The 24,860-nt window shown below is 44.5% G+C and overlaps 1 protein-coding gene across 1 annotated transcript in view; it reads left to right on the top strand.

Moving 5' to 3' along the window:
• Positions 1-24,860, top strand: part of LOC147370226 (epididymis-specific alpha-mannosidase-like) — a 43,327-nt gene that overhangs the window by 3,255 nt on the left and 15,212 nt on the right. Inside the window, exons 4-9 of the mRNA XM_086407349.1 lie at positions 19,564-19,736; positions 20,125-20,213; positions 20,810-20,987; positions 21,663-21,861; positions 22,725-22,915; positions 24,267-24,405. Coding sequence (XP_086263475.1) covers positions 19,564-19,736; positions 20,125-20,213; positions 20,810-20,987; positions 21,663-21,861; positions 22,725-22,915; positions 24,267-24,405 — 969 coding nt within the window. The remainder of the gene's footprint in view (positions 1-19,563; positions 19,737-20,124; positions 20,214-20,809; positions 20,988-21,662; positions 21,862-22,724; positions 22,916-24,266; positions 24,406-24,860) is intronic.

Here is a 24,860-nt window from a genome sequence, read left to right as displayed (position 1 = left end):
TTCTTCTCCAGACCAGAGTCCCTGTGGCCTCCTGCGAGTCTGGGACTGGGTGTCTGAGCCCTGGTCCTGAGCTCTGTCTTCCCCTTTCAGCAGGAGACTGTGCCCAGTCAACACTGATTACTGGCGCCATGTCCATGTGTGCCCGAGTACAGAGGATAAGGGTGTGGATTCTAGACGAGCCAGCCTGGCTGGTTCCTGACTCTGCTAACTCCCAACCCTGTGACCCTGGGCAAGGATGCAGCCTCAATAAGCCTCAGTTGCCTCCTGTATAAAAATATTTGATAATGATGTATGATCTATCTCAAAGGGGTGTTATAAAGTTTAAATAGAAATAATTCAAATAGATCACATTGAGTACAGCATGTGGGTCTCTAGTCAATGATCAATAAGGGTCAGATGCCATCTCTGCCATCACCTCACCCACCAACTGTTCAACCATACCAACACCTCCAGCACCACTGCCATCACCACCATTACAACTGCCACCATCCACACCCGCACCTGTACCACCTCCAACAACACCACTTCCAAGTCTGTCATGAATGCCCAACACCACCATCACCACCACTAACATCTTGGCACATCATTGTGTAATTTATAGCACCAGCACCTCCAACATGAGCGCCATCACCATCACCACCATCACCAATGTCACCTGTATCTGCGCCTGTACCACCTTCAGTACTACCGCCTCCAAGTCGTAGTGAATCCTCCAGCACCACCACCATCACCACTAACACCTCAGCCCATCACTGCATCGCTTCTAACACCAACACCCCCAACCAACACCAAAATTACCACCATTACCACAACCTACCCATCATGCACCTCTTCCAAAACCACCACATTGCCCACCACTATTCGCATTCCGACCACCATCAAAATTAAAAGTGTGTTAATTATTTTAAACACCATTCTTGTAGAGAAGGGGACAAAAGGAAGCAAATGTAGAAAAATATGGGAAATCTATTGAAAATGTATTCATTTCCCATTTCCCCATTTCTCATTTCACCTCCAATTCAATACCCCTTCTAACACCAGTGCATACAACCACTCTCTCAACTGTTACATCCACACCATCACAACACCAACACCTCTACTACCATCCAAATCTCATCACCTTCACCACCCCAAAAACCAACAGCCGCTCGTCTACCGCTAACATTAGCCCCCTGCCACCAGCAGCACCGTCTCCACCACCACAAGCAGGACCTGGATCACCAGCAATATCACCTTCATGGTGACCTCTAACACCCCAACCGCTTCCCGCACCACCACTTCCAGCACCACCACCAAAACCTCCAGGGCTAACTCTACCACCTACTGCACAACTGCCATCATCCGTGCCAACAGCCTAACAGAAACTGACAAACGTTACCACCGCCTCTACCATCCTCACTACCACCATCATCACCACCAACTCCACTCGCATCATCATTATCCCTGTCAACACCACAACCAGCACTGTCACCTTCATTTTTTTTTTTAATTTTTAAACTTTACAAAATTGTATTAGTTTTGCCAAATATCAAAATGAATTCGCCACAGGTATACATGTGTTCCCCATCCTGAACCCTCCTCCCTCCTCCCTCCCCATACCATCCCTCTGGGTCGTCCCCGTGCACTAGCCCCAAGCATGCAGTATCATGCATTGAACCTGGACTGTCAACTCGTTTCATACATGATATTTTACATGTTTCAATGCCATTCTCCCAAATCTTCCCACCCTCTCCCTCTCCCACAGAGTCCATAAGACTGTTCTATACATCAGTGTCTCTTTTGCTGTCTCATACACAGGGTTATTGTTACCATCTTTCTAAATTCCATATATATGCGTTAGTATACTGTATTGGTGTTTTTCTTTCTGGCTTACTTCACTCTGTATAATAGGCTCCAGTTTCATCCACCTCTTTAGAACTGATTCAAATGTATTCTTTTTAATGGCTGAGTAATACTCCATTGTGTATATGTACCACAGCTTTCTTATCCATTCATCTGCTGATGGACATCTAGGTTGCTTCCATGTCCTGGCTATTATAAACAGTGCTGCGATGAACATTGGGGTACATGTGTCTCTTTCCCTTCTGGTTTCCTCAGTGTGTGTGCCCAGCAGTGGGATTGCTGGATCATAAGGCAGTTCTATTTCCAGTTTTTTAAGGAATCTCCACACTGTTCTCCATAGTGGCTGTACTAGTTTGCATTCCCACCAACAGTGTAAGAGGGTTCCCTTTTCTCCACACCCTCTCCAGCATTTATTACTTGTAGACTTTTGGATCGCAGCCATTCTGACTGGTGTGAAATGGTACCTCATAGTGGTTTTGATTTGCATTTCTCTGATAATGAGTGATGTTGAGCATCTTTTCATGTGTTTGTTAGCCATCTGTATGTCTTCTTTGGAGAAATGTCTATTTAGTTCTTTGGCCCATTTTTTGATTGGGTCATCTATTTTTCTGGAGTTGAGCTGTAGGAGTTGCTTATATATTTTTGAGATTAGTTGTTTGTCAGTTGCTTCATTTGCTATTATTTTCTCCCATTCTGAAGGCTGTCTTTTCACCTTGCTAATAGTTTCCTTTGATGTGCAGAAGCTTTTAAGGTTAATTAGGTCCCATTTGTTTATTTTTTTTTTATTTCCAATATTCTGGGAGGTGGGTCATAGAGGATCCTGCTGTGATGTATGTCAGAGAGTGTTTTGCCTATGTTCTCCTCTAGGAGTTTTATAGTTTCTGGTCTTATGTTTAGATCTTTAATCCATTTTGAGTTTATTTTTGTGTATGGTGTTAGAAAGTGTTCTAGTTTCATTCTTTTACAAGTGGTTGACCAGATTTCCCAGCACCACTTGTTAAAGAGATTGTCTTTAATCCATCGTATATTCTTGCCTCCTTTGTCAAAGATAAGGTGTCCATATGTGCGTGGATTTATCTCTGGGCTTTCTATTTTGTTCCATTGATCTATATTTCTGTCTTTGTGCCAGTACCATACTGTCTTGATAACTGTGGCTTTGTACTAGAGCCTGAAGTCAGGTAGGTTGATTCCTCCAGTTCCATTCTTCTTTCTCAAGATCGCTTTGGCTATTTGAGGTTTTTTGTTTTTCCATACAAATTGGGAAATTATTTGTTCTAGCTCTGTAAAGAATACCGTTGGTAGCTTGATAGGGATTGCATTGAATCTATAAATTGCTTTGGGTAGTATACTCATTTTCACTATATTGATTCTTTCAATCCATGAACATGGTATATTTCTCCATCTATTAGTGTCCTCTTTGATTTCTTTCACCAGTGTTTTATAGTTTTCTATATATAGATCTTTAGTTTCTTTAGGTAGATATATTCCTAAGTGTTTTATTCTTTCCATTGCAATCGTGAATGGAATTGTTTCCTTAATTTCTCTTTCTGTTTTCTCATTATTAGTGTGTAGGAATGCAAGGGATTTCTGTGTGTTGATTTTATATCCTGCAACTTTACTATAGTCATTGATTAGTTCTAGTAGTTTTCTGGTGGAGTCTTTAGGGTTTTCTATGTAGAGGATCATGTCATCTGTAAACAGTGAGAGGTTTACTTCTTCTTTTCCAATTCGGATTCCTTTTATTTCTTTTTCTGCTCTGATTGCTGTGGCCAAAACTTCCAAAACTATGTTGAATAGTACTGGTGAAAGTGGGCACCCTTGTCTTGTTCCTGACTTTAGAGGAAATGCTTTCAATTTTTCACCACTGAGGATAATGTTTGCTGTGGGTGTCATATATAGCTTTTATTATGTTGAGGTATGTTCCTTCTATTCCTGCTTTCTGGAGAGTTTTTTATCATAAATGGATGTTGAATTTTGTCAAAGGCTTTCTCTGCATCTATTGAGATAATCATATGGTTTTTATCTTTCAATTTGTTAATGTGGTGTATTACATTGATTGATTTGCAGATATTGAAGAATCCTTGCATCCCTGGGATAAAGCCCACTTGGTCATGGTGTATGATCTTTTTAATGTGTTGTTGGATTCTGATTGCTAGAATTTTGTTAAGGATTTTTGCATCTATGTTCATCAGTGATATTGGCCTGTAGTTTTCTTTTTTTGTGGGATCTTTGTCAGGTTTTGGTATTAGGGTGATGGTGGCCTCATAGAATGAGTTTGGAAGTTTACCTTCCTCTGCAATTTTCTGGAAGAGTTTGAGCAGGATAGGTGTTAGCTCTTCTCTAAATTTTTGGTAGAATTCAGCTGTGAAGCCATCTGGACCTGGGCTTTTGTTTGCTGGAAGATTTTTGATTACAGTTTCAATTTCTGTGCTTGTGATGGGTCTGTTAGGATTTTCTATTTCTTCCTGGTCGAGTTTTGGAAAGTTGTACTTTTCTAAGAATTTGTCCATTTCTTCCACGTTGTCCATTTTATTGGCATATGATTGTTGATAGTAGTCTCTTATGATCCTTTGTATTTCTGTGTTGTCTGTTGTGATCTCTCCATTTTCATTTCTAATTTTATTGATTTGATTTTTCTCCCTTTGTTTCTTGATGAGTCTGGCTAATGGTTTGTCAATTTTATTTATCCTTTCAAAGAACCAGCTTTTGGCTTTGTTGATTTTTGCTATGGTCTCTTTTGTTTCTTTTGCATTTATTTCTGCTCTAATTTTTAAGATTTCTTTCCTTCTACTAACCCTGGGGTTCTTCATTTCTTCCTTTTCTAGTTGCTTTAGGTGTTGAGTTAGGTTATTTATTTGACTTTTTTCTTGTTTCTTGAGGTGTGCCTGTGTTGCTATGAACTTTCCCCTTAGGACTGCTTTTACAGTGTCCCACAGGTTTTGGGTTGTTGTGTTCTCATTTTCATTCGTTTCTATGCAAATTTTGATTTCTTTTTTTATTTCTTCTGTGATTTGTTGGTTATTCAGCAGCGTGTTGTTCAGCCTCCATATGTTGGAATTTTTAATAGTTTTTCTCCTGTAATTGAGATCTAATCTTACTGCATTGTGGTCAGAAAAGATGCTTGGAATGATTTCTATTTTAGCACTATCACCTTCATGGTGACCTCTAACACCCCAACCGCTTCCCGCACCACCACTTCCAGCACCACCACCAAAACCTCCAGGGCTAACTCTACCACCTACTGCACAACCGCCATCATCCATGCCAACAGCCTAACAGGAAAATGACAAACGTTACCACCACCTCTACCATCCTCACTACCACCATCATCACCACCAACTCCATTTGCATCATCATTATCCCTGTCAACACCACAACCACTGGCATCACAGCCATCACACCAACATAGCTCTCATCAATACCACCATATCACCACCATCGCCTCTTCCATATGCATTACTAACACCACCACTGTCGCACCACCATCACCTTCACAACCTCCATCACCACACATACTGCCATGAAGGGCACGTTCTCCTCTGCTTAACAGGTGTTTTTCACAGGCATCACTTCACTCACCCCGGAAGGCAGGGTGTCCAGAGGGCATCAGGCTCGCAGTCTCTTTCGCAGAAGAGACACTAAGACTGAAGCTACAGGAGGGCAGAGTGTCAGTGGGAGAACCCGGTTGACTGCAGTGTGGGCTGGGCGCTAGCCCACTGTCACTCCACTGAAGTCGGACCCTGTGCAGGACATCACGATGGCACTGGGCTCTCTCTTTGGATTTTCTTACCTCGTCTCTCCTCTCAACTCTTTAATCGGTGCTTCCTTCCTTCTGAGTTTCTACTGCCTTATTTCTAGATGGAAGTGATAAGCTCATGGGAATCTTTATGTTTTACCATAGAAACTCCCCTGTCTGCAAAATGCAGCCTCAGGCCTCACCTCCTGCTTTCCTCCTGTTCCTTCTGCTTCCTGCTTCCCAGATCTGCCCCTAAGACAAGGCCTCCTGTGGTTCAGAACAAAGTTTCCTGTTGTTTCCAGTCAGACTCACCTAGGGAGTCTCATGTCCAGGAACCTTCCACTGGGGCCACAGTGCTTGAGTACCTCCCCTCTTCACTGTGACCTACAGTTTGCTTCTGGCAGTGACCGGTGTCTGATTCTTATCTGGGTCCCCAGAGCTCAGTCCAGGATTTGACCAGCCAGGGCTGGTGGGCATAGAGGGAGGGAAAGGGCACTGAGCTGTCTTCCTCCGGGTACCTACAGAATCATCATTCCTCATCTCTGGTCTCAGACCACCATGCTCACCTTCTTAAACACCGCACAGCTGACCCTGAAAGGCAGACCAGAGGAGCCAGAATCTAAGCTAAGATAGGTTCCCGTCACTGGGGCAGGAAGGGCTGTGGACCTCTTGATCCTCCCCAGGATATTCTCTGAGGCTCCATTTCCAACACCATCAGGCTCCTGGGACCCTCAGAGGATGGGCCCTGACTTCATCTCATGATGACCTCCTGTTCTAAAAACAAGGCATACACTTCCTTCCTTCAGTCCTGGTCGCAGTCCTGGAGATGGGGAGACTTACAAAACCCATTCTTGGAAGTTGAATATGAGGCAGAAATGCTGCTGAAACTTATATGAATCACGCTGCCAGTAGGTGATGGTCGCATTCTTTTTAAAAAGTTCCTTACTGTTTCTTATTATGTATATTATTGAGGTGCGGGTGACTTATAGGGTTTTAGGTGCAGAGCAATTGATGCAGGTGTACATACACACATATTATTTTTGAAATGTTTTCTATTATAGGTTATTATGAGGCATTAAATAAACTTCCCTGTGCTGTACAGTACACCTTTCTTGTTTGTTGCATACCTGTTTTTTAATTAAAAATCTAGCATTCTATTCATCCTTAGTCAAACAACTGAAATCAAAATGTCATGCATTTTTTATTTAGGCAGAAATTCATAAATATTCTAAGATATATAAGTATATGTTATGCATATTATATATATATACACACACACACAAAAGCATTGCTACTACAATTGAAGAAGGGGTGAAAAAGAACAAAAAAAGAGATGCAGAAATTGGAAAACAAAAACTAAACGAAGTGAAAGCACTGAATATTAAATAGCAAAAGTGAAACAAACTAGATAAAACTAAAAGATCACCAGTCCAGGTTCGATGCAGGATACAGGATGCTTGGGGCTGGTGCACTGGGATGACCCAGAGGGATGGTACAGGGAAGGAGGTGGGAGGGGGGTTCAGGATGGGGAGCACGTGTACACCCATGGTGGATTCATGTTGATGTGTGGGAAAACCAATACAATATTGTAAAGTAATTAGCCTCCAATTAAAATAAATAAATTTAAATTAAAAAAAATTAAATAAAAATAAAAAAGATTCTGCAAAAAAAAACCACACAAAAAACTAAAAGATCATCATATAGTCTAGTTGTTTTTTAACTATTGTGGTTCATTAGAAACGTATCTGGAGCTCTGGAGGAAAAAAAGCAATACCTGGTCGTTTGTATTTAAAAAAGAGATTCCAGGAAATTCTGATACATATCTGCAGTTTAAAAAGTGATTACAGGTTTTTCTATTAAATGGTAGTTTTGGTGATATAGAGTTCTATAATTTTTCTGTTGAGTAATCATGACACAATGGTATTGAGTAATAGTTACATAATCACAAAGGTAAAAGATCTTATCAGTTTTCACAATCAATAGCCAGAGAGAAAATAAAAGATAATTACAATTACAAACGATTATGGGAACATGTTTAACCTAACAATATAAAATAGGAACAAATTATTTGCGTGGGTTAAGCAGACTGACCTTGTAAGTGGAGGTTTTCATGCATTTACATTTGAGGTGATTATCAATATGTTTGATCCAATTACCATTTTCTTAATTGTTTTGGGATTATTTTCTGTAGATCTTTTTCTTCTCTTGTGTTTCCTGGCTAGAGAAGTTCCTTTGGCATTTGCTGTAAAGCTGGTTTTGTTGAGCTCTCCAACAAATGCTAAAGGATCTTCTCTAGACAGGAAACACAGAAAGGGTGTTTAATTCGAACCCAAAACAACAAAGTAAATGGCAATGGGATCATACTTATCAATAATTACCTTAAATGTAAATGGGTTGAATGACCCAACCAAAAGACAAAGACTGGCTGAATGGATACAAAAAGAAGACCCCTATATATGTTGTCCAGAAGAGACCCACCTCAAAACAAAGGACACATACAGATGGAAAGTGAAGGGCTGGAAAAAGATATTCCATGCAAACAGAGACTAAAAGAAAGGAGAAGTAGCAATACTCATATCAGATAAAATAGACTTTAAAATAAAGGCTGTGAAAAGAGACAAAGGACACTACATAATGATCAAAGGATTAATCCAAGAGGAATTTATAACAATTATAAATATATATGCACCCAACATAGGAGCACTGCAATATGTAAGGCAAATGCTAACAAGTATGAAGGGGGAAATTAACAATAACACAACAGGAGTGGGAGACTTTAAGACCTCACTAATGCCTATGCATAGATCAACTAAACAGAAAATTAACAAGGAAACAAAAACTTTAAATGATACAATGGATCAGTTAGACTTAATTGATATCTATAGGACATTTCACCCCAAAACAACAAATTTTACCTTTTTCTCAAGTGCACATGGAACCTTCTGCAGGATAGATCACATCCTGGGCCATAAATCTAGTCTTGGTAAATTAAAAAAAAATTGAAATCATTCCAAGCATCTTTTCTGACCACAATGCAGTAAGATTAGATGTCAATTACAGGAGAAAAACTATTAAAATTACAACATATGGAGGCTGAACAACACGCTGCTGAATAACCAACAAATCACAGAAGAAATAAAAAAGAAATCAAAATATGCATAGAAACGAAGGAAAATGAAAACACAACAACCCGAAACCTATGGGACACTGTAAAAGCAGTGCTATGGGGAAGGTTCAAAGCAATACAGGCTTACCTCAAGAAACAAGAAAAAAATCAAATAAATAACCTAAGCAAAAGTTGCTTTAGGTGTAAATAACTCTATGCCTAAAGCAACTAGAAAAGGAAGAAATGAAAAACCCCAGGGTTAGTAGAGGCAAAGAAATCTTAAAAATTAGGGCAGAAATAAATGCAAAAGAAACAAAAGAGACCATAGCAAAAATCAACAAAGCCAAAAGCTGGCTTTTGAGAGAATAAAATTGACAAACCATTAGCCAGACTCATCACGAAACAAAGGGAGAAGAATCAAATCAACAAAATTAGAAATGAAAATGGAGAGATCACAACAGACAACACAGAAATACAAAGGATCCTAAGAGACTACTATCAGCAACTATATGACAATAAAATGGACAACTTCGAAGAAATGGACAAATTCTTAGAAAAGTACAACTTTCCAAAACTGAACCAGGAAGAAAGAGAAAATCTTAACAGACCCGTCACAAGCATAGAAATCGAAACTGTAATCAGAAATCGTCCAGCAAACCAAAGCCCAGGACCAGACGGCTTCACAGCTGAATTCTATCAAACATTTAGAGAAGAGCTAACACCTATCCCACTGAAACTCTTCCAGAAAATTGCAGAGGAAGGTAAACTTCCAAACTCATTCTTTGAGGCCACCATCACCCTAATACCAAAACCAGACAACGATGCCACAAAAAAAGAAAACTACAGGCCAATATCACTGATGAACATAGATGCAAAAATCCTTAACAAAATTCTAGCAAACAGAATCCAACAACACATTAAAAAGATCATACATCATGACCAAGTGAGCTTTATCCCAGGGATGCAAGGATTCCTCAATATCCACAAATAAATCAACGTAATACACCACATTAACAAATTGAAAGATAAAACCCATATGATTATCTCAATAGATGCAGAGAAAGCCTTTGACAAAATTCAACATCCACTTATGCTTAAAAACCCTCCAGAAAGCAGGAATAGAAGGAACATACCTCAACATAATAAGAGCTATATATGACAAACCCACAGCAAACATTATCCTCAATGGTGAAAAATTGAAAGCATTTCCCTTAAAATCAGGAACAAGACAAGGGTGCCCACTCTCACCAGTACTATTCAACATAGTTTTGGAAGTTTTGGCCACAGCAATCAGAGCAGACAAAGAAATAAAAAGAATCCAAATTGGAAAAGAAGAAGTAAACCTCTCACTGTTTACAGATGACATGATCCTCTACATAGAAAACCCAAAAGACTCCACCAGAAAATTACTAGAGTTAATCAATGAATATTGTAAAGTTGCAGGATATAAAATCAACACACAGAAATCCCTTGCATTCCTATTCACTAACAATGAGAAAACAGAAAGAGAAATTAAGGAAAGTACTCCATTCACCATTGCAGTGAAAAGAATAAAATACTTAGGAATATATCTACCTAAACAAACAAAAGATCTATATATAGAAAACTATAAAACACTGGTGAAAGAAATCAAAGATGGCACAAATAGATGATGAAATATACCATGTTCATGGATTGGAAGAATCAATATAGTGAAAATGAGTATACTACCCAAAGCAATCTATAGATTAAATGCAATCTCTATCAAGCTACCAACAGTATTTTTCAGAGAACTAGAACAATAAATTTCACAATATGTATGGAAATACAAAAAAGCTCGAATAGCCAAAGCAATCTTGAGAAAGAAGAATAGAACTGGAGGAAACAACCTGCCTAACTTCAGGCTAAACTACAAAGCTACAGTCACCAAGACAGTATGGTACTGGCACAAAGACAGAAACATAGATCAATGGAACAAAATAGAAAGCCCAGAGATAAATCCATGCACCTATGGACACCTTATCTTCGACAAAGGAAGCAAAAATATACAATGGAGAAAAGACAATCTCTTTAACAAGTGGTGCTGGGAAAACTGGTCAACCACTTGTACAAGAAAAAAACTGGAAATAGAACTGCCATACGACCCAGCAATCCTACTGCTGGGCATACACACCGAGAAAACCAGAATTGAAAGAGACATGTGTACCCCAATGTTCATCGCAGCACTGTTTATAATAGCCAGAACATGGAAGCAACCTAGATGTCCATCAGCAGACAAATGGATAAGAAAGCTGTGGTACATATACACAACGGAGTAGTACTCAGCCATTATAAAGAATACATTTGAATTAGTTCTAATGAGGTGGATGAAACGAGCCTATTATACAGAGTGAAGTTAGTCAGAAAGAAAAACAATAATACCATATACTAACACTTATATATGGAATTTAGAAAGATGGTAACGACAACCCTATATGCGAGACAACAAAAGAGATGCAGGTGTATAGAACACTCTTTTGGACTCTGTACGAGAAGGCAAGGCTGGGATGATTTGAGAGAATAGCACTGAAACATGTATATTATCATGTGTGAAACAGATCGCCAGTCCAGGTTTGATGCATGAGACAGGGTGCTCAGGGCTGGTGCACCGGGATGACCCAGAGGAATGGGATAGGGAGGGAGGTGGTGGGGGGGCTCAGGATGGGGAACACATGTACACCCATGGCTGATTCATATGAATGTATGGCAAAACCACTGCAATATTGTAAAGTAATTAGCCTCCAATAAAAACACACACACACACACACACACAAAACAGCTGGTTTGATGGTGCTGAATTCTCTTCACTTTTGCTTGTCTGGAAAGCTTTCAATTTCTCCATCAAATCTGAAGGAGAGTCTTGCTGGTAGAGTAGTCTTGGTTGTAGTTTCTTCCCGTTCACCACTTTAAATGTATCATTCCATTCCCTTCTGGCTTGCAGAGTTTCTGTTGAGAAATCAGCAGATAGCCTGATGGGAGTTCCCTGGCATGTTGTTTGTCGTTTTTCCCTTGTTGCTTTTAATATTTTATATTTGTCTTTAATTTTTGTCAGTTTGATTACTGTGTATCTTGGTGCTCCTCTTTGGGTTTATCCTTCCTGGGACTCTCTCTTATCTCTTTCTGGGACCCCTATAATGCAAATTTTGGTGCATTTAATGATGTCCCAGAGGTGTCTTAGTTTGCCTTCATTTCTTTTCATTCATTTTTCTATATTCTGTTCTGTGGCAGTTATTTCCACCATCCCATCCTCCAGGTCATTTTTCCATTCTTTTTCCTCAGTTATTCTGCGATTATTCTAGTGTATTATTCATTGCTGTTTGTTCTTTAGTTCTTCCAGGTCTTTGGAAAACATTTCTTGCCTCTTCTCCATTATTCCCCCAAGATCCTGCATCATCTTCACTATCGTTATTCTGAATTCTTTTTCTGGAAGGATGCCTATCTCCACTTCATTTAGTTGTCTTTCTGGGGTTTTATCTTGTCCCTTATTCTGGGACATATCTTTCTGACTTTTCATCCTAATTAACTTTCTGTAATGTGGTTTTTGTTCTAGCCACTGTGGAACTGTGGCTCTTTTTGCTTTTTCTGTCTGTCCTCTGATTAAAGAGGCCAAGAGGCTTGGGTAAGGTGCCCGATGGCAGGGACTGACAGTGGGGAAAACTGGATCTTGCTCCGGGGGGCAGATCATTGCTCAGTAAAGCTTTAATCCAATTATTTGCTGATGAGTGGGGTTGCACTCCCTTCCTGATAGTTGTTTGGCCTGAGGTGAACAAGCACTGCGGTCTACAGGGTCTATGGTAGGGTTAATGGCAACCTCCAAGAGCATTTACAGCAAGGGGGACCTTCCAGGACTGTGGCTCTCAGTGCTTCTGTCTCCAAGGTGAACCCTGGCTGACCCAGGCCTCCTCAGCAGACCCTCCAACATTAGAAGGTAGTTTGGTTCAGCATCCTGGAGGGTTACTGCTCCTTTCTTGGAGGTCTTGGTGTGTGCAAGATTTTGTTTCTGTCCTCCAAGACTGGAGTATCTGTTCCCCCTATTTCTGTGGAAGTCTGATAATCAGATGCCGCTGGCCTTCAAGGTCAGATTTCCTGGGGATTCCCAGGCCCTTTGTTGGTTCCCCAGGCTGAGAAGCATGACATGTGTTTGAGAACCTTCACAGAAGTGGGAGGACTTCTTTGGTATTACTGTTCCCCAGTTTGTGGAGAATCTTACCCCACAGGGATGGCATTTCATTATATTGTGATTGTACCCATCCTTCAGGCTCAATATATAGCATTGTACAGGTGGTAGTTACAAAAACCATCCTCAAGAAAAAGAGATGCACCACAGAAAATGGTTGCCTGAGGAGGTCTTACAAATAGATTAGGAAAGAAGAGAAGTGAAAGGCAAAAGAGAAATGGAAAAATATGCCCATCTGAATGCAGAGGTCATGGAAAGATATGTCCTTCTGAATGCAGAGTTCCAAAGTATAGCAAGGAGAGATACAAGAAAGGTTTCTTAAGCAAAGAAATAGAGGAAAACCGCAGAATCGAAAAGACTAGAGGTCTCTTCAAGAAAATTGGAGATACCAAGGGAACATTTCATGCAAAAAGATGGGCACATAAAGGAAAGAAATGATAAGGAACTAACAGGGGTATAGAGGAGATTAAAGAAGATGTGGCAAGAATACACAAAGGAACTGGAGAAAAAAAGTCTTGATGGCCTGGATAATCACGATGGTGTGGTCACTCACCTAGAGCCAGACAGCCTGCATTGTGAAGTCAAATGGGCCTTAGGAAACATAGTATAAACAAAGCTAGTAGAGGTGGTGGAATTCTGGCTGATCTATTTAAAATCCTAGAAGATGATGCTGTTAAAGTGCTGACTCAATAGACCAGCACATTTGGAAAATACAGCAATGGCCACAAGACTGGAAAGGGTCAGCTTTTATTCCAATCCCAAATAGGGGTAATGCCAAAGAAAGTTGAAACTACCATCAGTTGCTCTAATTCCACATGCTAGCAATATAACGTTCAATATCCTTCAAGCTAGACTTCAATAGTACATGAACCGATAACTTCCAGGTATTCAACCTGGATTTAGAAAAGGCAGAGGAACTGGAGATCAAATTGCCAACATCCATTGGATCATACAAACAGCAAGAGAATTCCAGAAAAACACCTACATCTGCCTCACGGATTATGCTAAGTCTTTTGACTGTATGGATCATAGGAAATAGAAAACTCTTCAAGAGATGGGAATACCAGATCACCTTACCTGCCTCCTGAGAAACCTCTACGTAGGTCAAGAAGCAACCGTTAGAACCAGACATGGAACAACAAACTGGTTTCAAACTGACAAAGGAGTACACCAAGGCTGTATATTGACACCCTGCTTATTTAATTCATATGCAGAATGCATCATGAAAAATACCAGACTGGAGAAGCACAGGCTGGAATCAAGATTGCAGGGAGAAATATCAGTAACCTTGATATACAGATGACACCACCCTTAGGGCAGAAAGTGAAGAGGAACTAAAGAGCCTCTTGATGAAAATGAAAGAGGAGAGTGAAAAAGCTGGCCTAAAACTCAACATACCAAAAATTAAGATCATGGCATTTAGTCCCAACACTTCATGGCAAATAGATGGGGAAACAATGGAAAAGAGTGACAGATTATTTTCTTCGGCTCCAAAATCACTGCTGAAGGTGACTGCAACCATGAAATTAAAAGACACTTGCTTCTTGGAATAAAAGCTATGACAAGTAGACAGAATATTAAGAATCAGAGACATCACATTGCCGACAAAAGTCCATATAGCCAAAGCTATGGTTTTCCAGTAGTCATGTATGGCTGAGGGAATTAAAAAGGGCTGAAGGCTGAAGAATTTGTGCTTTCGAACTGTGGCTTTGGAGAAGACTCTTGCGAGTCCCTTGGACAGCAAGATGAAACCAGTCAAGCCTAAAGGAAATCAACCCTGAATGTTCTTTGGGAGGACTGATGCTGAAGCTGAAACTCCAGTGCTTTGGCCACCTGATGCGAAGAGCCAACTCATTGGAAAAGACCCTGGTACTGGGAAAGATTGAGGGCAGGAGGAGAAGAGGGCAACAGAGGATGTGATATTGGACAGCACCACCAGCTCAATGGACATGAGTTTGAGCAAACTCTGGGAGACAGTGAGAGACAGAGAAGCCTGATATGAGCAGTCCAAGGGAATGCAAAAAGTTGGACCCCCCTCAGCTTTCAGACACTTAGAAACAACCCCCGTTTGACAGTTACAGAAATAAGGCAAAATAGGCGTTAAACCAAGTTAAAACATAATCAAAATGAAAAGTTACATTATGTCCACAGTTAAGGTACAATATGTTATATCAGTCCTTCTTAGAATTTTTTGATGTCATCAGATGAAGAAGAGTTGAAGAAAGTCTTTTCCTTGAAGCAGAGAAACCCACCGTGGGAAGCCCTCAATTAATGAGGAGGTTGAAAAGTTGAAAGCTGAGTCACATAGTTAATTTTAAGGCTTCAGGATCTATGACAATATCTGTGCACAAAAACAGTCTGTCATAGAGACAGGTCCTTCTTCTTAGGGGGAGTTCAAGCCATCGTTAAAGCTACAGGGAGAACATTAAACCAACTGTCTCATGTTTCCTGAGTTTCCTACACAGATGCCTCTTAATAATGTCATTAGCCTTTCCAACTTTTTCTGAAGATTGGGGTCTCCAGGAACAGTGTAAGTGATATTCTATTCCTAGAGCTTTTGACACACTTTGAGTTACAGCAGTTTTAAAGATGGAGCCATTGTCACTCTGAGTTTGAGAGTTTAAGATCTCACTTACATCATGAGAAATCAGTACAATAAGATTTTGTCTACTAATAAGCTTAGGAGCTTTAGGCATTAGAAAAACAATAGCGTCAATTATCCTTTAAGCAATGTAGCCGTAGCCTTTTTTTCAGTAACAAACAAACTAAACTCTGATCCTGTGGGTAAGCTCAAAGCGGGAGCCTGCCAGAGAGCAGTTTAGAGTCTTAAAAGCCTTTTGAGTTTCTGGGGACCAAACCAGCTTGTCAGTTTGGACCTGCTGAGTCTCAGTTATAAGTTAATATAAAGGCCAGTCAAGTTCTGCATAACCAAGAATCCAAATGGGGTAGTAACCTGTGATTCCTAAAAACCCTCTCTTGTCTTAAAGTCATAGGTACGGGATGATTAATATAGGTTTAACTCTAGAAAGTATCATTCAAATCAGTGACTGAAAAATATTTTCTCTTTCAGCAGTTTTAGACAATAAAGTATAAGGATTAGGCACTTACTATTTGTATATCTTGAAGAAGTCAAATAGGAAAAGGAGTACATCAAGGCTGTATATTGTCACCCTGCTTATTTAACTTCTACGCAGAGTACATCAGGAGAAATGCTGGGCTGGAAAAAGCACAAGCTGGAATCAAGATTGCCGGGAGAAATATCAATAACCTCAGATGTGCAGATGACACCACCTTTATGGCAGAAACTGAAGAAGAACTAAAGAGTCTCTTGATTAAAGTGAAAAAGGAGAGTGAAAAAGTTGGCTTAAAGCTCAACATTAAGAAAACGAAGATCATGGCATCCGGTCCCATCACTTCATGGGAAATAGATGGGGAAACAGTGGAGACAGTGTCAGACTTCATGTTTGGGGGCTCCAAAATCACTGCAGATGGTGATTGCAGCCATGAAATTAAAAGATGCTTACTCCTTGGAAGGAGAGTTATGACCAACCTAGATAGCATATTCAAAAGCAGAGACATTACTTTGCCAACAAAGGTCCGTCTAGTCAAGGCTATGGTTTTTCCAGCAGTCATGTATAGATGTGAGAGTTGGACTATAAAGAAAGCTGAGCATGGAAGAATGGATGCTTTTGAACTGTGGTGTTGGAGAAGACTCTTGAATGTCCCTTGGACTGCAAGGAGAGCCAACCAGTCCATCCTAAAGGAGATCAGTCCTGGGTGTTCACTGGAAGGACTGATGCTAAAGCTGAAACTCCAATCCTTTGGTGGCCTGATGTGAAGAGCTGACTCATTTGAAAAGACCCTGATGCTGGGAAGATTGAGGGCAGGAGGAGAAGGGGTCAACAGAGGATGAGATGGTTGGATAGCATCACCGACTCGATGGACATGGGTTTGAGTGGACTCTGCGAGTTGGTAATGGACAGGGAGGCCTGGCGTGCTGTGGTTCATGGTGTCGCAAAGAGTTGGACATGACTGAGCGACTGAATTGAACTAAAGAAGTCTTCATTTATCATTTGAGTTTTTTACTCCTAAAATAGGAGTGTTGTATGGACTGTTATAGAGAATTAATAGTCCTTATTCCTTTACATTTTTAATGATTGGCTTTAACCTTCCTTAAATTTGGGCTTTGATGGGCACTGTTTTTGATGTGGAAATGGGTGAGGGTCTTTGAGCTTGATAAAGACAGGAATAGCATTTCATGCTCAACACACAGTTTTTGCATCAGCCCACACTTTGAGATTTACATTTTGTTCAACCAATGGGAGAGAAAGAGAAAGCTCCATATGCATGAAAACAGAGGCCTATAGTTGTTCAGTATTTCCCTCCCCAGAAGGGGTGAGGGAGACTTCAGCATGATCGAAACTTGTGAGAAAACAGCACAGAGTCCCAGTCACAGCTTAAAGGATGACTGAAATTACAGCATATGTCTCGTCCTGACAGTCCCATTACAGAAGTGGACTGGGAGGAAAGCGGACCAAGGTCTTCAGTGACCACAGAGAAATTTCCCTCAGTTTCCAAAAGAAATGGATGGATTGGCCCTTCACAGTTATTAATACCTGGAGTTCCTCAGGTGTAATTAGGAGGGGAGCTTGTGTGGGGACCCAAGGCACCTTCAGTCACAATTATCTTGAGAGTATGACCCCTGGGGCTTACAACTCAGAGGGAAGTCTCTTCTCCAGTATATTCCTTTGCAGACTAGACATGGAGCCAAAGGCAGCTTAGATGCCTGAGGGCAATCCCGCTTGAGATGCCTCTCCTTTCCACAGTAATAGCAAGCCCATCCCTTTTTACCTGGATCCCTCTGGGCATTTTGCTCAGGCTGTTTCAGAGCAGGTCTAACAGCCATTGTTGGGGCATCAGTCTTCTGACTGGTTATTTTTTCCTATTTTCCTCCTCATCTTCTCTGCCATAACATACTGTCTGAGCCAGCTGCAACAGTTTTTCTAAAGACTGATTTTGTCCAAACGCCTGTTTTAGTAACTTATGGCAGATATCTGAAGCTGACTGAGTGAGGAATCTATTTTTTAGGACCATTTCTCCATCTGAACTTTCAGGGTCAACATCAGTGAACATGTAGAGAGCCTCCCATAATTATCTAGGAATTTACCAGAAGTTTCCTTCTCTCCCTGTTCTATCTCAGCCAACTTACCATATTTAAAAGTCAGTGAGCACTCGCTTGAGTCCTGCAAGAATACATCAGCAGAGGGAGTCTGTTATGGGAACTGCTTGGCTCCAAGTAGGGAGGAGGGCTATTTCGTGTTCCCACTTTCTCCTTACTTAAGCCATTCTTTGCCAAAAGTAGTAGCTTCCCCCAAAACTCAAGCTCTTGAGTCAGGAGTCAGTGTCTGTCCCAAAACATGTGCTACATCTCGCCAAATAAGGTCATAAGGTAAAGTTAGTCCCATAAAGCCTTCCACGTACCTTTTGGATCCTCTAAATAGTCTACTGAGACTGAGGCAACCCCTCCTAGAACCCTGCCCTGATTCTCAGCCTGTTCATTTGGGAGCCTCAGATACAGAGGCAAAGTAAGAGAACAGGAGGGAGCTGTAGGTTTCACACCCAAATCTGTATCCTTAGGACACAAGTCTGGAATGTCTCACAGACAGATTAAGAGCAAGACAGATGGCACTTGTACCCATTTCTCTTGTTTTCTTCAGAACCGGTCTACTTGTAAAACAGTATCGTAGTTAAGAGACACTTCAAATGGCCAGGATTCCCTATCTCTCACAGGAAACCATGACCATTCAGTATCCCAGAAGAAGATCAGGCTTGTCTTCCTAACTTCTGAGGATCAAACTTCTCCCAGCATCAAAAAACAAAAAACAAAAAACATTTTAAAGGAGTTGTTCTGGAACTGCTGGCTCCCATCTGTTAAGAGAGAAAAAGTGACAACCACAACCATGGTTTTTCCATCAGATGCGTCCTTCCCTGCTCTAGATGGGGCTGTACACAGACTCTCCACCAAAGCGTTCCTTCCCTGGTCAGACTTTGTCAGTCCCTCACCGACGCAGGCATCTCCCTCATCCCTCTCGGTTCTACCACTGAGGTGGGGTGGAGACGCAGAAGGGGCAGACCTGATAGGATCCCAGGCTGCTGTGGTCCCACACCACCAAAGCCTGTGTTTATGGGCCCTCTTCTCTGACGCCACCCGGGGTGGAGCAGAGGAGTTTCCCAGAATGTTCCCCAAGCCAGGGCTCCAGGGGAGCATCCATCATTCACATGCCTGTGTGCCTTCCTGAGTACCGTCCTGTCTGCAGTAGAAGCAGTGAGTCATAAAGGGCGAACATCAGCCAAGATATCCTATCTGAGTGTAACCAGGCCAGTATATGCATACCCAGGAGGTGGTGGGGGGTTGGCCAGAGATTAGATTATATTGGGGGAAAACCCTTGGGGAACTGGAATCAATGGCATATCAAATATGGGACTTTCCGCAGTCACCCTGATTTCTGCTCCTATGGGGTGGCTTTTAAATCATGCATTAAGATGTGACTAGACCAATGATTCTGGGAAGAAGTCCTAATATTAGCATCTATTTCACAACCCCTCCTTGCCTATTAGGTGGCATCCCAGCCCTGGAGAAGGGCACGGGGCCCTGAGGGAGTGAGGAAACTTATCTCTTTGCAGAAGGACATGGGTTTCTCTATGAAATATTTGGGGTCCGGCCGCAGATCTCCTGGCAGGTGGACCCGTTTGGTGCATCCTCCACGACCCCCACCCTCTTTGCCCCGGCGGGCTTCAATGCCCACGTCATCTCCAGGATCGACTACGACCTGAAGGAGGCCATGCAGGATAACCGGGTGAGTGGTGAGCCGCATCTACTCATCCACTTTCTCACCATCAGAACTGAAAAAAGCAGCTGTACCTTTAGTAATAGTGACGAGCTCCCGGTGTCTGCAGGCATTCAAGCCGAGTTACAGACAGCCTGGATGGCAGGTCCTGACAGAGAGTCCTGCCCTGAGGAGGGTCAGATGAAGGTGCAGACAGGCACCATCTGGAGGGCTGATTCCTCTGCCTCTTGTGGCTTTGGGAGGTCAGGGCGAATCTTGAGGAGGGGGCAGCAGAGGGGGATATTGACCTGAACCCGTGAGAGCGGCGGGGGCGGCGAGGAGACTCAGGTGGGGCCTGGGGGGGAGCCGGCAGCGGTGTCGCCCCTGTGCCCTCACTCCATTCCCTCCGGGTTTGCAGCAGCTGCAGTTCGTGTGGCGAGGGTCCAGATCCCTGTCGGCACAGCAGGAAATCTTCACACACGTCCTGGACCAGTTTGGCTACTGCTCGTGAGCACCTGCCTCGGGCCAGTCCCTGTCCCAGCACCCTCCCTGGACCACCTCAGCCACGCCCCTCATGGCCGGCCCTGAGGACACGCACTGAGCACCCATCTTACAGAAAGAATAACTGAGGCCTGGACCTCCAGCCAAGGTCCCGCGGTAGCAGCTGTAGGGCAGCTGGAGTGGCTCAGGCGATTGAGTCAAGACTTCCAAATTCTGGCACCAGCCCTCCTGTGGGTTGTCTGGAGGGAGGCCGTGGGTCCAGTCCCCTCTGCCCTCTGTTCCTGGGAGGCCATGGGTGGGGGCTGAGCCCCCATGAGTAGGGGAGGTGGGATGAAGTAGCAGCTGAGAGATGAAGGAAGGGGGACTCACTAGCAAGTTCTGGGTGCTCTGTAGGATCAGGGTGAGGTGCCCAAGTGCCCACAGGGCTCATACGGGGCATCTTCTGTCCACAAAGCTCTCATCTACCCACCACCGCACTGTCCACCCCCTGACGGGAGACAGCGGCCTCGATGCTCTGGCCTGCCTGAGCCCTGCCCGCCTCCCCGACCTGGTGCTGCTGCCATGTTCAGGGCAGGACCCCCTAATGCTCCTCTCTCTCTTAGTGAGGGATTTAACTGGGATGGTGAAGCCATCTTCCCAGGTACATCCCTGGAAGACATGTACCTCCAAATGCAAACCCCTGTCACGGAGGACAGCATCACAAACTTTACCATTCTCCTGGTGAATAATGTGTTTACTCGAGCCACCTGGTTCCGGACACCACACGTCCTCTGGCCCTGGGTAAGTTAGGGTCCCTGGCCCTGGTTCCTCAACTCTGTGCAGGTACTGCTCTCTTCGGTCTGACCCCAGCACTTGGCTCCAGCCAGGATTGTGTGTCCACCTCTAACCATTCCAGTGTCCATCTAGGCAATGGGTCACCCAGCCCTGGCTCAGTCCTCCTTCCCTGCACCCTGAGTCCTCACCCAGTCTACCAGCTTCTCCCCCCTCCCTGGATCATCCCCACAGTCTCCGCCTCCAAGGCAGCCCCTCCTTTACACAGGCTCCAGCTCCTCCCCAGCTCTCCCCTCCTTTCCCCTTCTCAATGCTGGGAGCAGAGCCCTCGGCCTGAATCCTGGCTCCCTACTCAGGGGCTGTGAGACTTGGGACCCTCTGAGCCTCACTTTCCTGAATTGTGAAATGGGCGTGATGACAGGACCTGCTGCATTGGCTGAATCTGTCTTATCATGAAAGGCACCCTCACGGGACAGTGCTGGACACCAGTCAACATAGTTGTCGCAGCTAAACTGGGCGGAGCACCTGCTGTGCTCCCAGAGGAGAGAGCTAGTGAGCCCCGCGGAGGCTTCAGTCCACCATGGGGAGAGCGGGGCGGTCGTGCAGATGAAGAGATGCTATCCCTGTGCAGGCTGGGCTCTGCACCCAGAAGGGCTGGGCATTGCTTCTGTCCCCTGGCTGCAGGGATGTGACAGGCAGTTCTTCAACGCCTCACTGCAATTCGCCAACATGGACATTTTAATGGATTACATCAATAGTCACACATCGGAGTTCGGTTTCTCAGTGGAGTATGCCACGCTCGGCGACTACTTCTGGGCTGTGCACTCTGACCAAGTCGCCTGGCAGGTCCGAGACCACCGCGACTTCCTGCCCTATTCGTCGGGTAGGAGCCTCTGGGGGTAGAGGGGGATTCGGTGCAAGGGAGATGTCACCAAAGCAGTGGCATGTGGTTTCCCAGTCTCCTCAGCTCTGCCAGTGGAGCCCACAGGGCCACTGGTGCACAGACAGCCCTACCTCACCCACCTGCCTAACGTGGATTGCCTAGTGTGGGGACAGATACAGGCGAGCTCAGTGCTGTCCACTGTTCCTTTGCCGGTTCCTTTCTTTCACAAGAGAGGCTTGAGTGATGTCCAGAGGCAGCCATGGTTCCCAGCGGGGCACTGGCGGGGGTTGGTCATGCCCCTTGGGGACTTCGTCACGCCATCACCTTGGTGTCCAGGGTGAGGAGAGTGGTTTCAGGGATCTCAGCTCCCAACGGCTCTGCCGGCCTGCCCCCATGGACAACCAGAGGGACCTGGTGGAAGGCATGCCTCTCCAGACCCTGATTTTCCTCAGAGGCACACGGGGCAGCCAGCACTCCAGCCCTTCCATTCTGTGTCCTGACTTCTGGGCCCTCATCCCTCTACATCCTCCTCTGAAGTCCTCCAGGGCCCCTCCCCACAGGCCATCCCAGGGGCCCAGGTGCTCACTGGGATTCTTTCCTCGTCACAGTCCTTCAGCACTTGGGCCTCTCCAGTCCTGCCCCAGCCCAGCCTGACCCTGCCAGCTGCCCAGGCCTTCCAGGGATCTCATACCTTTGCTGATCTGGCTGGACCAGGAACCCTGAGATCACCTGCTGGCCTAAGCTGTGTCCCTGGGGACCCAGGCAGATCCATGCTGATCTATTCTTCCTCAGCATTTCCCAAGTGGGGTTCAGGGGCCTCTAAGGGCAGGCCCTCCCACCGACTCCTGGCCTTTCCCTCCTAGACATGCATCATGCCTGGACTGGATTCTATGCCTCCCGAAGTGGGCTCAAGGCACTGGCGAGGCGAGCCAGCAGTCTGCTGTATGCTGGGGAGTCCATGTTCACGCACTACGTGCTGTCGGCTCCCCACCCATACCTGGACCCGGCCTGGGGCCTGCAGCAGCTTCAGCAGCTCCGCTGGGCAGTCTCCGAGGTAACACAATGCCTCCCAGAGACAGGACAGGATTGGCTATTCCGGGGCTGTGTGTTTCTCCCTCCCTAGGTCAGCACACTTCCCTGTCCCTCGTCACTACAGGACTCTTTTACAGATGAGAACACTGAGGTCGCCTTTGGTCACAAGACCATGCATGATGAAGCTGCCCCAAGGCGAGGACCATGGCCTGCCAGGGTCCAGCTGTGGTTCAGTAAGATTTAAAGCCAGACTGTCCCAGAGCAGGAAGGGCAAAGTGGAGCAGCACTGGTGTCCAACAATCCTGGCTGGATTCAAATCTCAGCTCAGCTCTATGAGCTCAGGATTTCCCTCTCTGAGCTCTAATTTCCTCCTTGAAAAATGAGAACTACATGCTCACTCAGGACACTAATGGGACAGTTGAATGTGATAATACACGTATGCTGGTGGGCTCTGTGGCCGACACAAAGGAAGTTGTTCATGAATCTCCATCTTTCTTTTTCCCCACTGTGCAGGAAGGAAACTGAGACCCAAGATCTCCTATAACTTGTCTCCTCTCCAGTCAGAAATGGGCCACACGGCCCATGAGATTCATACTCACTAAAGGGAATCGCTGGCAGGACCAGTCATTGTGCGGGGTGTGATGGGATTGACTTTAGCATCCATCAGGGTGGGCAGACACGTGGCTTCACCTCATGGGGACTCAAGTTTCCCTTCTGGGAAGAGGAGACCATCCATCCTACATGGTGCAGATGAGTACCAGGCCATGTGTGGGGCTTGTCTGGAGCAGGTTATCAGCACTTATGGGATGACAGGGTCACAGAGGGTAGCTGGGCAGGGTCCTTTCCAGAAGTCTGTTTCTGTCCAGCATCAGGGACACAGCTATGTGTTTTCCCAAGGTCAACAACACTTGGACAAGATCATCAGCCGCTCTAGCCTCAGATTCCTCTTCTGTAAATTGGGAGGATGGAGAAGGCAATGGCACCCCACTCCAGTACTTTTGCCTAGAAAATCCCATGGATGGAGGAGCCTGGTAGGCTGCAGCCCATGGGGTCGCTAGAGTCGGACACGACTGAGCGACTTCACTTTCACTTTTCACTTTCATGCACTGGAGAAGGAAATGGCAACCCACTCCAGTGTCCTTGCCTGGAGAATCCCAGGGACGGGGGAGCCTGGTGGGCTGCCGTTTACAGGGTCACACAGAGTCAGACACGACTAAAGAGACACAGCAGCAGCAAAGAGGGAGGAATCCCCAATTCTCCAGCAGCACCTACTGAGAGGGAAGCGGAGTCAGGCCCCTGTGGGCATCAGGACAGCAGGTGCTGAGCAGAGGCTGGCCTGACCCCACTCTTGTCCTGCTCCTGTGGGGATCCAGGTCCAGCACCATGATGCCATCACCGGAACTCATGTCCCAAATGTGGGTGACATGTTTGTGGAGCATCTGAGCACCGGGATGCAAGGGGTGCACAAGCTGATGGCCTCCAACATCCAGGACAGGTCTCCAGCGCACTCAGGTAAGCGAGGCCCCTGGGGGCACAGTGGGCCATGGCAGGTGTCCGCCCCAGTCTGGGAAGAGAGCCTGAGGGTCAGGGGACGGGCTAGGACACCTGAGCTTCAAACTTGAGTCCCGTCCAGGGGAGGCTCTCATTTTGGCATAAGCTGGGCAGTTGGCTTAAAGCTCAACATTCAGAAAACGAAGATCATGGCAACCGGTCCCATCTTTTATGGGAAATAGATGGGGAAACAGTGGAAACAGTATCAGACTTTATTTTTCTGGGCTCCAAATCATGGCAGATGGTGACTGCAGCCATGAAATTAAAAGATGCTTACTCCTTGGAAGGAAAGTTATGACCAATCTAGATAGCATATTCAAAAGCAGAGACATTATTTTGCCAACAAAGGTTCGTCTAGTCAAGGCTATGATTTTTCCTGTGGTCATGTATGGCTGTGAGAGTTGGACTGTGAAGAA

The sequence above is a fragment of the Bos grunniens genome, chromosome 6, assembly GCF_055505025.1.
Source record: "Bos grunniens cultivar Pamir isolate PY7600 chromosome 6, Bosgru_T2T1.0, whole genome shotgun sequence".
Taxonomy (NCBI): Eukaryota; Metazoa; Chordata; class Mammalia; order Artiodactyla; family Bovidae; genus Bos; species Bos grunniens.
This window is presented reverse-complemented; position numbering and strand designations above follow the sequence as displayed.